The 12,193-nt window shown below is 34.4% G+C and overlaps 2 protein-coding genes across 2 annotated transcripts in view; one reads left to right on the top strand and one right to left on the bottom strand.

Annotated features, from left to right (window-relative positions):
- si:dkey-71h2.2 (low density lipoprotein receptor adapter protein 1) overlaps positions 1–715 on the top strand; it is a 31,430-nt gene extending 30,715 nt beyond the window's left edge. Inside the window, exon 9 of the mRNA XM_063002507.1 lies at positions 610–715. Coding sequence (XP_062858577.1) covers positions 610–715 — 106 coding nt within the window. The remainder of the gene's footprint in view (positions 1–609) is intronic.
- Positions 716–7,366: 6,651 nt separating this feature from the next.
- fndc4a (fibronectin type III domain containing 4a) overlaps positions 7,367–12,193 on the bottom strand; it is a 32,341-nt gene continuing 27,514 nt past the window's right edge. Inside the window, exons 5-6 of the mRNA XM_063001332.1 lie at positions 10,424–10,557; positions 7,367–7,529 (exon numbers count right to left, since the gene is read on the bottom strand). Of these exons, the coding sequence (XP_062857402.1) occupies positions 7,488–7,529; positions 10,424–10,557 (176 nt within the window). The 3' untranslated portion in view covers positions 7,367–7,487. The remainder of the gene's footprint in view (positions 7,530–10,423; positions 10,558–12,193) is intronic.

Raw genomic sequence — 12,193 nt, 5'->3', positions numbered from 1 at the left:
TTGGAATTAACCACAGCAAAATGGAAAATTTTTATTATTGTGTGATAGGTTGACTTCTTAGAGGCAGAAAGAAGAAAAGGACAATGTAGTAACCTTCATGCTTACTTTGACATGGGGGTGTCCTGAGCACCTGGGTTTAATTCTTGCCTGTAATTACTATCTGTGTGTAATATCGTTTAGCTTCTTTAAATTGTCGCTAGGTAAATTGAGTTAATGAAGGGTGTATGATTGTCTGGTGTCCAGGGAATATTTGTTTGAGCTTAAAGTGGAGAGTGGATTGTTGATTTTAAATTTGTAGGAATTAAGGAGATGAAAGATATCAAGCTGCTGCATTCAAGAAGTATTATGTGCTTTTAAATAGTATTTTGCTTTGTTCACCAAATTTCTTTAGCAGAATTAAAATGTTTCAAATATGTTACAGTATACCTAGAATTCAGTTGAATCTGTTCCAAGACACTGCTATGAGCCTCAACATCTTACAAAAACTTTTTTACTCCTAAATATGTCAATAATCTGCATAACTAAACTGTAGTACACTCTAAAATGCAGTCTTCCTATTTAACACTTATTTTGTACCTGTCCTGTCTTTTTTTCCCTACTTTAAATCAGACTACCTGAATCCTCCTCCAGAATGATATCTGAGGATGAAGCTGCCAGCATAATGAACAGGAACCTGACATCTACCAGCAGTGAACAACCAGATCAAACACTGTGATCATTTTCAAATTTAATAGGTATAGAAGACACAAAACAGCCTTATGGAACAGTAAAACCAGACTGTATTGTGCCATATTTATTTTTAGATTAACCAGCATTTTTGCCAGACTAACTGCACAGTGCATTCAAAATGTATAACTGATAATAATAATAATAATTCTGTTATAGAAATAAGGAACAGTTTTGCTTACCACAATAACAATACAATTTAAGATGTTAGTGATACCCATAAATGCACATAACATCCAGCAGCCTAACACTGTGCTAATATTGTGACCAATCTAAGCATTGCCCACTTTCCAGTATTTTTCAGGGATAACAGGGTAACTAACACTGCACTGTAGATGTTGTCACAAAGAAATACAAAATCATCACTTTCTGTGCTGTAGTTTACTAATAAAAGATCAGGTAGGGCCAGAACTTTTCCTTATGACTGACTGTTAGGATTATAACATAATTATAAGGTTATAAGGTCTATACAGGTGTTTGTAATAAACGCAACACTTTGCCTTTGGCCTCTTGTTCTGAGATGTGTACAATAAGTCAAGCACATCTAGGACATTTTCTCTGTATCCAGCAGGAAGCAATAGGGGTGAAATCCATCCACTGACCACACAGTTAAAGCCTCATTTATTTTTGTCATTCCTTTTTTCTTTCAAGGTCAAACTAAAATAGAGTACCTTTTTTATTTGGTACAAAAAGCACAAACGTTAGAACAATTTAAATTCTCACTTCGTTCTTCTCCTGTATTAGCTATTAGACTACATATGTAAAATGTAGCTTTTGCTTAAATAGACTTTTCTGTACTTTTTATTACTGTACAGATTTTTGTGATAACAGGAATTTATAATGTACAGTGTTCATTCTTGGTCTGGTGATGCAAAGTATCTTAGCAATATAATTTTTTTTTACTACAATTTCTGGTAGTTAATTTATTTAGTCTACACTATAATTCCATTAATATTACATTCATTATTAGTATAATTTTAGGTAGTGTGGTGGGACGGTTCCTGTCAGAAAGTAAACTCAGACACAAGAGGTTATTTTTAGCTGGATTGAAGTTTAATGAAAGCACAATTGTGGATTCTTACATACAGCATAGAAGCATATACCGCAGTAAGAACAACCTAAGTACATTTACATAGGTCCTTTATACCCTATCGCCAACCCCTCCTCCTCGGAGTCAGACAGAAGAGAATCATCAGGAGGATAATTCTTACATACACATGTGTTATTCAAAAATAAGAAGGTACATCTTGGTGCCATAGCGCCATAGAGTCTGCTATGTTCTAAATAATTCTGGTATTGTGATGTGATAGTCTGTCCTTCTTAGATGTTTATCTTTGCACATTCTGTTCTCTTTCGTGACCTTGGTCGCAGTGCTCTTAAAAACCTTCTTACTTTCTTACTGGATATGTGAAAACCATCTTACACTTTAAATATGTGAAATACTTTTATATGATTTTATTAGAAGCCCCTTATTCATCATTTTCTATCACAGTGTACAAATAATGCTTTCCTCCTAACCAGTGTTTGCTCTTTATTGTCAATAGCACTGAATTCTCATTACAGGCAATTCACTGTAGGGTTGTTTTAAAGTGTGTAAAGTTACAATATTTTTGATATTTAAATATTATTAGCTTAATATATCAGGTTTGTAGTATGTGACTAGCTCTTTGGTCTTTCTGTCAGAGATGGCAATGCTAAAGATGGTTACATCAAAGACACTAATGTAAGAGGATACATTTACAATCAGTTTTCTGTCTTTAGTGAAGGACCAGATGGATTGTGAAACATTCACAGAAACAACACAAACAAGAATAAAATGTAACATGTCAAACTGGTCATTAGTGACTAAAAATATCATCTGTATTACCTTTATATGTCTGTGCAGGATCAGACATTGTTTTTTGTGTTAACATAAGTGGTGGTTATACAAAATGTCAGCTAACTTTTTTTTTTGTTTTGTTCTAGTTTCAATAGTGTATATGAGGTATAAACAATATAAATAATTTACTTTTAAACCCTAATTTGGGCGGCACGGTGGCTTAGTGGGTAGCACTGTCGCCTCACAACAAGAAGGTCCTGGGTTCAATCCCCAGGTGGGGCGGTCCGGGCCCTTTCTGTGCGGAGTTTGCATGTTCTCCCCGTGTCCGCGTGGGTTTCCTCCGGGTACTCCGGTTTCCTTCCACAGTCCAAAAACATGCCACCAGGTTAATTGGAAACACTGAATTGTCCTATAGATACCTAGCCGCTAGATGCACTAGTGCATTGTAGTGCCGGTCCCAAGCCCGGATAAATTAGGGAGGGTTGTGTCAGGAAGGGCATCCGGCGTAAAAATTGTGCCAAATCAATGAGCGATCATGAGGATGACTCGCTGTGGCGACCCCTGAAAAAGGGAAAAAAGCCGAAAGAAGAATAAGACTTTTAAACCCTAATGTATTTAAATGTTTGTCATAATTTGTATTCTATTCACTTTAAACAGAGTTTTTCATGAACTAATGATATTTAAAGCACTGTTATATGTTTTGGAATGGAAATAATGTATTAATTTTGATATGAGTGAATGCTAACATGTAGACCTAAATGGCAACACTTACACTTAAAAACCCTTAGATTATTATTTTATTTTTAAATAACAGTATTGCTTGTTTTGTTACCTTTGTAAAAGTTCAGCATTTCTGTAATGTGTTTACTGCTCACAAACAATTTAATTCAGTTGTTGTGTAATGGTGCTTATTAATGGTGCTTATATTAAAATTTCAGTGAATCAATAATAATTACTTGATCAGTAGCAGTTGCTTGTATGAACAGATGAACTGGTTGTACACTAAGGAACAATAAAAAGTTGTTTAATGTGTTCAGAAAATAATATTTATTTCAAACTGTGCTCAACGTGACATGTTTAAAGGATTTTAGAGACCGTAAGGGCTAAACTTTTGACTGTCACTTTAAAAAGCTGAGCAGACTCACACTTCTTGTTTCTGTGGAGATCTTTGAAATATGTTTTCTCAGACAGCTACAGTGATAATAGTTTTGGGAGACTTATGGTCACGTCAGACTGTATGATGTCCGTTGAGTCATGTTGGTCACCCACAGTGCCTCTCTGCTGTTGAATCAATTTAGGACTGCAAGTCAGGTTATCCCACTGTGCAATGCTGCTCAGGTTCTTATAGCACTGTTTGGTCACTACATAAATACAAGATTCTAAGGAATTGTATTGCCCACTCTATGCATTTTTATTATGCTTATGAATATAATTACATATATGTATGAATAATTGCTGTTTATGTGTTTGTCACAGTCCCAGAATTGCAGACCAAAGTCCTAATACTACATTAATTATATTTGGCATGGATAAATAAACACATGTGGAACTTCAGTATCTGATTCACAATTTTTGTGTTCAATCATCATTATAATCATTATTGTAGTCACTAACTTAATAGTAGCCAGTTGTGTCAAAATATGTTTACGTAGTCTTTCCCAGACCAAATGACAGCAAAAGAAAGCAAAGCCAAATAAGTTGCAAACCACAAACAACATTATGTCAGTTTATTACACTGCCAATTTTAATGTAACTACTCTGCCAAATGTATGAAATGGAATGCATTTTTTGTAATAACAGTGAAGTTAGCAGAATGTCTAACTGCTCATTAAATAGCGTACACTGATCAAGGCTGCAAACAGGTGTGATACCGGTATCTCAGGATCAGTTTACATTATTACATTTTGAGTCTTTTCTTTTATAAACATCAACATAAAAAATCACATTTTATGTAGAGAGCATCTATTAAAGCTGTAACATAACTACATATTTTTATCATGCTATGTCTGTTTTAATTGTTTGAGCTGTATCATAGCATTCATTTATTACATTCCAAAGTATAAGGATTATATATTGCATTATAATAATCCATATGCTTAAATCCTACACCGCAGATGTTCATACTTGTTTGACAAAAAGTTCTTGTGATCCTCAGAATTTACATAAATAGGTTGCCAACAATACTGATATTTTGGACGTGAAAACAGAAAAATCTAATTATGTCCTAATGTTTTGTCTGCCGTGCATTTAATGACAGTAGCCAGCTCATCTACAACAGTGATTAGACCAGTCATTATCTTTATTTTTTTGGTGAAGAAAAAAAGGTTTGTAAGGTATTTAAATTCTACTAAACAGAATCAGTATAAAATATTCAATGCATTACGCAACAGTGGATTATGTACCATATAAAAGAGTAAGATTTGCGTTGAACTATTTAAAAGTGTGACCATTATATTTTAAGTACATAACTGGATACTTTAGTTGAATTGTTCTCTTTCTTACTAAACATTATCACTAGTATTCCATGATATTAAAAAAACACACAATTAAATACAGGACTTAGACAAGTCACATAATTCAGTCAACTTTATTGTATCCAATAATTTACAAGAGATACCAAACTATGCATGTATGAAAAGAAGCAATAAATACAATAAATTCTAAATTCAGCAGACTGTAAGTGTGCATGCATCATATTTAATCGTTTTGTAAACTTTATTATTGTTATTTTAGTAATATTACAATTTATGATCAGTGGTTATTCTGGTCATAGTGATTTATATACATTAGTTATAAGTATTAGTTATATGTATTAGGTATGATTTATATTAGGTAAATGATTTATATAAATTAGTTGAGGTATGGTTATTAACAGAACGTGTATGTACTGTAGCTTTATCCAAAAAACAAAAATAGGCTGCATTTAATCTCTCAAAAAGAACAGTAGTGGTTTGCACTAGTATACATTTGAAGATGGTGTACACTGTACATTTATTTATTCACTGTTCTAAATGTACCAGTACTAAATGTCAGTATATTTGTAAGTAACAGTAGTGCCACTCATTGTTAGTGCTTTGTTAATTAAAATAAGCGATGTAACAAAATGTAAGAATTATTACAGTACAGTACATACAAACCAATGTGTCCCTAAATAATATTTATGTAATTTTATCAAATTTCTTATCTAATTTTATTTGTCTTTATGAACTTAAAACACAAAAACGTTTATTGTTCTGCCAATTACATTTAAGTATTTAAAGACAATCCACAAATATTTTATTATTATCCCTTAATATGTAGTGTAATAAAAACAAGCTTTGTTTTTTTTCTTTAGTGTTCAGACTGTGAACATTTTGTACCTTGTCCCAATGGGTCATTCTTTTTTATGTCTTAAAAAGGCAGGGTTATTTTTTTTATATGTGTGTGTAAAATCTGTGATAAGCTTGCATGATCTTTGTAGACAGTAAGTGGCAAAAACTCATAAACATAAACATGATGTGCCAGGTAACATGACAGACATAAAGTCATTGGAAATTTTTTTGCAATTCAGTAAGTAAACAATCATTTATTATTTAAATTTTATAAGGAAATTATTGTTATACACAGGTGGTCGATAAAATAATAACAACACCCCATAATGGCTGAGTTGCACAGAGTTTAGTTTGGTTGTTAATTTATCAAATACACGTAAATGAACTACAAAAAAAGCCCTAATTAGCACTTTGATGTACTAAAAAAGTAAAAAAAAAAAAACCACATAATAGTCGATGCTTGAACTGTAGGTGCATCGAACACAAAAATTAGAAAATTATGAAACATTCGAAAGTCATGGCAGCCAATGCCAAACATCAACGATAGACATGCTTTAATTCAGAGCAACATGAGATGAACAATTGAGTAATAAAGAATTAAGGATTTTACCTAAGAGCCTAATTCTGGCACCTTGGCAGAGCCCAAACCATTAAGTCACCACTGTTTCATATAACTATGTGAAAAAATGCATTCGCCAAGAGGAACAGTGGTCTCAAGCCAAATCGCACTGACAAGGTAGATGACATTTTGCAAGGCTGTTATTAACAGCCGCAAAGGTACCACAGCATATAAAACCCCACAGAATTAAATGATCCTATTAGCCAGTCTCATCAAAACCTGTAAGTTATGAGCTTCATAAAGCTGGACTTGATGGCAGCTTTGCTTTTCAGCCACCTACTGTTCATAGCTTAATGAATGTATTGCTACTGATATTTTGTTTACCACCTGTTTATTAGAATTAAAAAATTATAATACCAATTTAAAGCAAAATACACAATATAATGTATTTGCTGTCTAATAATATTCACTTTTTGCTAGTACTACATTTTTTACCTACAAACATTTATTACAGGGACATCTTGGCTTTAAGCATCTTCTGGTTCTGAATAGAAAAAACACATCATTGCAGGGTTTGGGTCATGAAAGGCTTTACACTGATATGCTGGCAAAGCTGCCTCAAGTGACGACTTAAATTGCGAGCCTGAAAGCACAGCTGGCTTCATTCAACAGCGTCTTTGACACTGTGGCAAGTGCATGCACGAAAATCAATAACCTAAAGCCTAGATTTTTCTTCTACAGTACCACACAGTACTATCTTTAGCAGTGGCATTTCAAAAATGTTACATGATAGAAACAGAAAATGTGTAGCACACCAAATCAACCTGAATCCAGTGAGAATGACTTTACATAATACAGCTGTAATTTACCTTATGTACAAGTATACAGTTATAGATTGCTTTGTAATACATCGTTCGTTTGTTTGTAGGTACATGTTCGTATCATGGGATGAAGATTTGGGCAAATAAGCTTGACTGACAGCCCATGATTTAGTTAAATGATTCATTACATGTGGGATCTGCTGTGTCATGTTGACATGTTGAGGGGAATGCAGTTGTCTTCCCTCGCCCCATTAGACCTCGATGATGTTGATAGATGGCACAGACTGATGAAACTGTAGCACACAGGAGAAATCAGAATGAGAAATATCGCTCACAAAGCCATTATCATTGTAATTTGGAATAATTTGTGCACACCGTAGAGGTAAATGTGATTATTAAGAAGAAATGTGGCTCATCCGTTAATTAGAGATTTAATACTGAGCACATTGTGTATGCAGGATGGTATAATTTCTCTAATAGACAGCCATATATGAGTGAGGTGTAATTTATTTGCTCTTGACATTCATAATAAGGAAATACTACCTGGACAATATATGTAGAAATCCCATCTCACTAATGGAATTGAATATTTTAGCTATGGTTATTGCTAACAGGCACACTGAGTCAAATATAATGCTATGTCATTTTCATAGACAAACATTGGAATGGGTTGTTCTGTGCCGTTTAGAGACTTACAACATGGCACTTTATTGAAAAGGATTCATACAAATCAGAACAATATAAAAACATTTAGAAATGTACACTACATCATACCCATAGTAAAGTACCAACCCATCTCAATACTTCACTGATAATTATTATGCACATACTGTTTATTCCTTATACTCGTCTTTGTAACTGTTGTTCTTGCTGTCTTACATGCATTTTGTATTTTTACTTCTACTGTTGCATACCAGATGCCTGACTAAGCAGGGCAGTGATTAACTCTGACACATATGCAGTAGCCAATCTCTTCTTTTTACCTGCATTAGGGGGGTTCATATGGGAATCCATTTCACACATGAAGAGTCACACCACTCTCCATTATCCCCTGTCTCTGTGCAGGCACCATTGATCAATCAGCAGAGGTTGTAATTGCAGCACTTATGAGGTATCCCTACTGCCTGCCTCCTTCGGACGAGCTAATCATTGTCTGTGTAAACACCTGTCTGGCTGTTAGCATAGCTGAGCTTGAGATGCCAGCATTGGTGGGTAGTCCTGCAAATCTTTCCGCTTACCTTCCTTGTTATTAGTCTTGGCGGCTTGTTAAATCCTGAGTGGCACATTTCTATTGGGATGATTTGTATTTCTATGTATAAACTGTCCACTTATAAGTACAAATTAAAATAATTGCCAAAGAAGGTTTGAAACTGTGCAGCTATTAAGTCAGCAGGGAGTTTGCGACTGTTATGCACTATATGCTTCAGCACTCGGCAACCACTTTATGACCGAGTTGCTATGGTCCCTAAATGCTTTCATTTTTCAATAATACTACTAACAGTTGATCATGGAATATTTTAGAGGGTTCTTGTTAGCCAGTACTGACGCCTTTGAGATTAGTTAAGGACAAGTTAATGTAGCATAGTGGTAAACATGCTTCTCACAGCTTTTTGTGTACTGATTGAATCCTAAATCTGTTTACATTTACAGACTACAATGACAGTACAATACAGTTATGGTGGTCAGTGACACTGACCACACACTGTAAATCATGTCTTTATGGACTGACTTGATGCAACAGTGGCATCCTGTTATAGCACCACGCTCAAGTTCAGTGAGATCTTTAGAACGACCCATTCTTTCACACAAGTTTGCAAAGGCAAACTGCATGGCTAGGTGCTTGGTTTTATACACCTGTGGCAATGGAACTGAATGAAATACCTGAATTCAATGATGTATGCCCAAATACTTTTAGGTAATTTGTAGCTCAGCAGTTAAGGTACTGGACTAGTGATCAGAAGGTTGGTGGTTCAAGCCCAACCACTGCCAAGCCCAACCACTGCCAAGGTACCACTGTTGTGTCCTTGAGCAAGGCCCTCGACTTGAACTGTATTGTCACAAGTGTCTGCTGTATTATATAAATGTATTTATTACACACTGATTATTACACACTACATACATGGAGATGCTAAAAATGCATCAGTACACTTTACAGAAGAGTAAACCAAGTGCTTAACATTTACAGACAAAGAAATGTGGAGGATGGAAACCAGAGGAGGATCAAAGGCATTTATTCTTAGGTTTTGCTTCTGTTGGGTAGAGGGTCTATTCCAAAAGTAGGTCAGAAGTTTCACTATCATTGCAGCTTGATGAATTTGAATTGCTAAAGCTGTACTGTTCTCTACTCACTGTAGAATAAATACTGTATAGAGAAACAAATATTTGTGAAGCAGTTCTTGCACTCCTGCACAATAAATGTTTCTGAGACTGTGATAGTTATGTTTAACAGACTGATTTGTGTTCTTTTTTTCCAGTTTATTTCACATGCATAGACTATTCACTTGTTGAATAGACATACAACAAAAATGCTTAATTATATAATAATTAGATCTTATTAATCAGGGAGCGTGGTAGGTTCTTATTAGCCAGTCTTGACACCTTTGAGATGAGTAAATAGCAGGTTAATTTAGCATAGTGGTAAACATGCTTCTCACAGCTTTTTGTGTACTGACTGAATCCTAAATATGTTTACATTTACAAACTACAATTACAATACAATACAGTTATGGTGGTCAGTGACACTGACCACACACAATCATGTCTTTGTACTTTGTCAGTTAACTTTACACAGCATTCAGGTGCCTCATGTTTACTGATTAATTTGCACTATGAAGCTGTCCTAGCAATCCTACGGCAATTCAGTTAGCAATTGGTTAGTCAAAATGGCCAAGATGTCGAAGTCGAAAGGAAAATTCCCAACCAATTCTGTTGGATGGGAGTTGTTAAAACATGGATGAGAATTTTCGACTTTGAGTTCTAGGTTTACATTTAACCATTAAGGTAGGCTGTGCTGTTTATTGTAGCTTCCATTTATTCTATCATTCAATTTATGAGTGTAATTTAATGTGCCACTTTTCCGTAAATATTCTGTAAAATCAAGCACATTTTCCCGTGGTTTAATAGGGCCCTATTTATAAGCAGTACATGTTGTTTTGTACATGTGGATGTTGTTTTGTGACAACTGTACCTTGCTTCTGAGCAGCCCTCCGCTGTGATGTTCTGGTGTGCTGTGTTCAGACGATGGCTTTACCTTCTCTTTGCTGTTACTGTTGTCATTATCCTTAATTATTTCATACTGCCGACAAAAAAGTGCGATGACCGCTTTAAAGAAAGAACGTAAGAAAGTATTCAGCAAACAAACATTTCTCAACCCAACACAAATATTACAACTTGAAATTTGCCATAAAATGTTATTTTTGACTGAAAATAAACCGGAAAGAAAAAAGGGAAAGATATCAGGTATAGAAAAAGTGACATGACCTTGGCAGTTTGGCTGTAGTTTCATTCTTTTTTCATTTTTCTCAGTTTCTTTAAGATGGACTGAACAGTGCTTTAAGGTATGTTCAGTGCCTTTATGAAGGTCTAACATTCCTCTTCATACATGTGATTATAATTAGACCCTTAACATAAATATGTAACTGCAGCCTGAAAACATAATAAAAGCTCCATTTTACTTAATTAGACCATTAGATATCCAAAATGTTTGCCATTTCTAGATGATTTCAAAAATTTACAGATTAATATTTGAAATGAAGCTTCTTTCTGAGGCCTTTTCCATGCAGAGCATATTTATGCACAGTAGAACAGTGCATTATCAGTGCTGTGCCAGCTAAACCTTCCTGAAGGTCTTTTGTTAATATATGGGTGTTTTGCTCACCTTTCTTACCATCTCCTGAGCAGTTCTATCTAAAGTTTTATTAGACTTTTTTTGGAATCTTTTAGCCTTCCACAAATCTCCTGAAAGCCATTTCTTAATGACATTTCAGTTGTAACAATTTCAAGCTGAAAGCACTTAAATATCTTTATTTTCACCTTCGTCTGCTTTGAAGTCATCAATTAGCTTTATTTTTAAACTCTTAGTCAGATGCTTAGAGGGGCCCATAATTTGTGAATGCTCTTTTACCTTTAACTCTTCTGAGAATTACTGTCCATTTTAATCTGTTTTTTCTCATAATGTGTCCAAAATAAAAAAGGCCCAGTTAGGTTATCTGGGCTTTGAGTGCAAGGTTATGTTTAATTTAATTAGGAATCCAGTTATTTGTGTTCTTTGCCCTCCATGGTACCCTCAAAAGTCTTTGCCAACATCAAAGGGACTGATGTTCTTCCTGCCCCACTATTTTCTTGTTGATTTTATTGTTTTAACATCCATAAAGAACCACAGAGAACACCCTAGTCTGGACAATTCAGATCTTTGTTTGGAGAAACAAATTATTACATCTGAAGATTTGTATTTTTGGACTGTTGTCTACTTAAACTAGAGTAAGGTAATGTTCACTATGAAAGCACTTTTGTAAGTCACTCTGGATAAGAGCGTCTGCTAAATGCTGAAAATGTAAATGTACATGAAGATTATGTTCTGGATTTATCAGCTGACAATTCCTAATAACAATTGTTGATTTACAAGTCATACAAGTCCTAATTAAGTCACTTAGGGCCCCATTTAATTTTATTATTAAACTTTACAACCAAAGTTTTGCATGTGCCACAATCACTAGGTAAAGTTTATTATGTAGGAAAAAAATGCTGCATTTACATTTCCACCAAAATATATTTTAAAGGCTGCTGCTTCATGTACAAGAGCAAATAAAAAAAATTATTTTGCCAGGGGTACCCAAACTTAAATATAACTATACATGTACCCTACAAATGAATGTAAAACTGTTTCTCATGAAATTACTTTGAAACATTAAAGCAGATGTAATTTCTAATGTAATAAATAATAAATATTTAGAAGGAA

Source organism: Trichomycterus rosablanca, chromosome 9, assembly GCF_030014385.1.
Source record: "Trichomycterus rosablanca isolate fTriRos1 chromosome 9, fTriRos1.hap1, whole genome shotgun sequence".
Taxonomy (NCBI): Eukaryota; Metazoa; Chordata; class Actinopteri; order Siluriformes; family Trichomycteridae; genus Trichomycterus; species Trichomycterus rosablanca.
The sequence above is the reverse complement of the archived record's forward strand: the minus strand, read 5'-3'. Positions and strand labels throughout refer to the sequence as shown.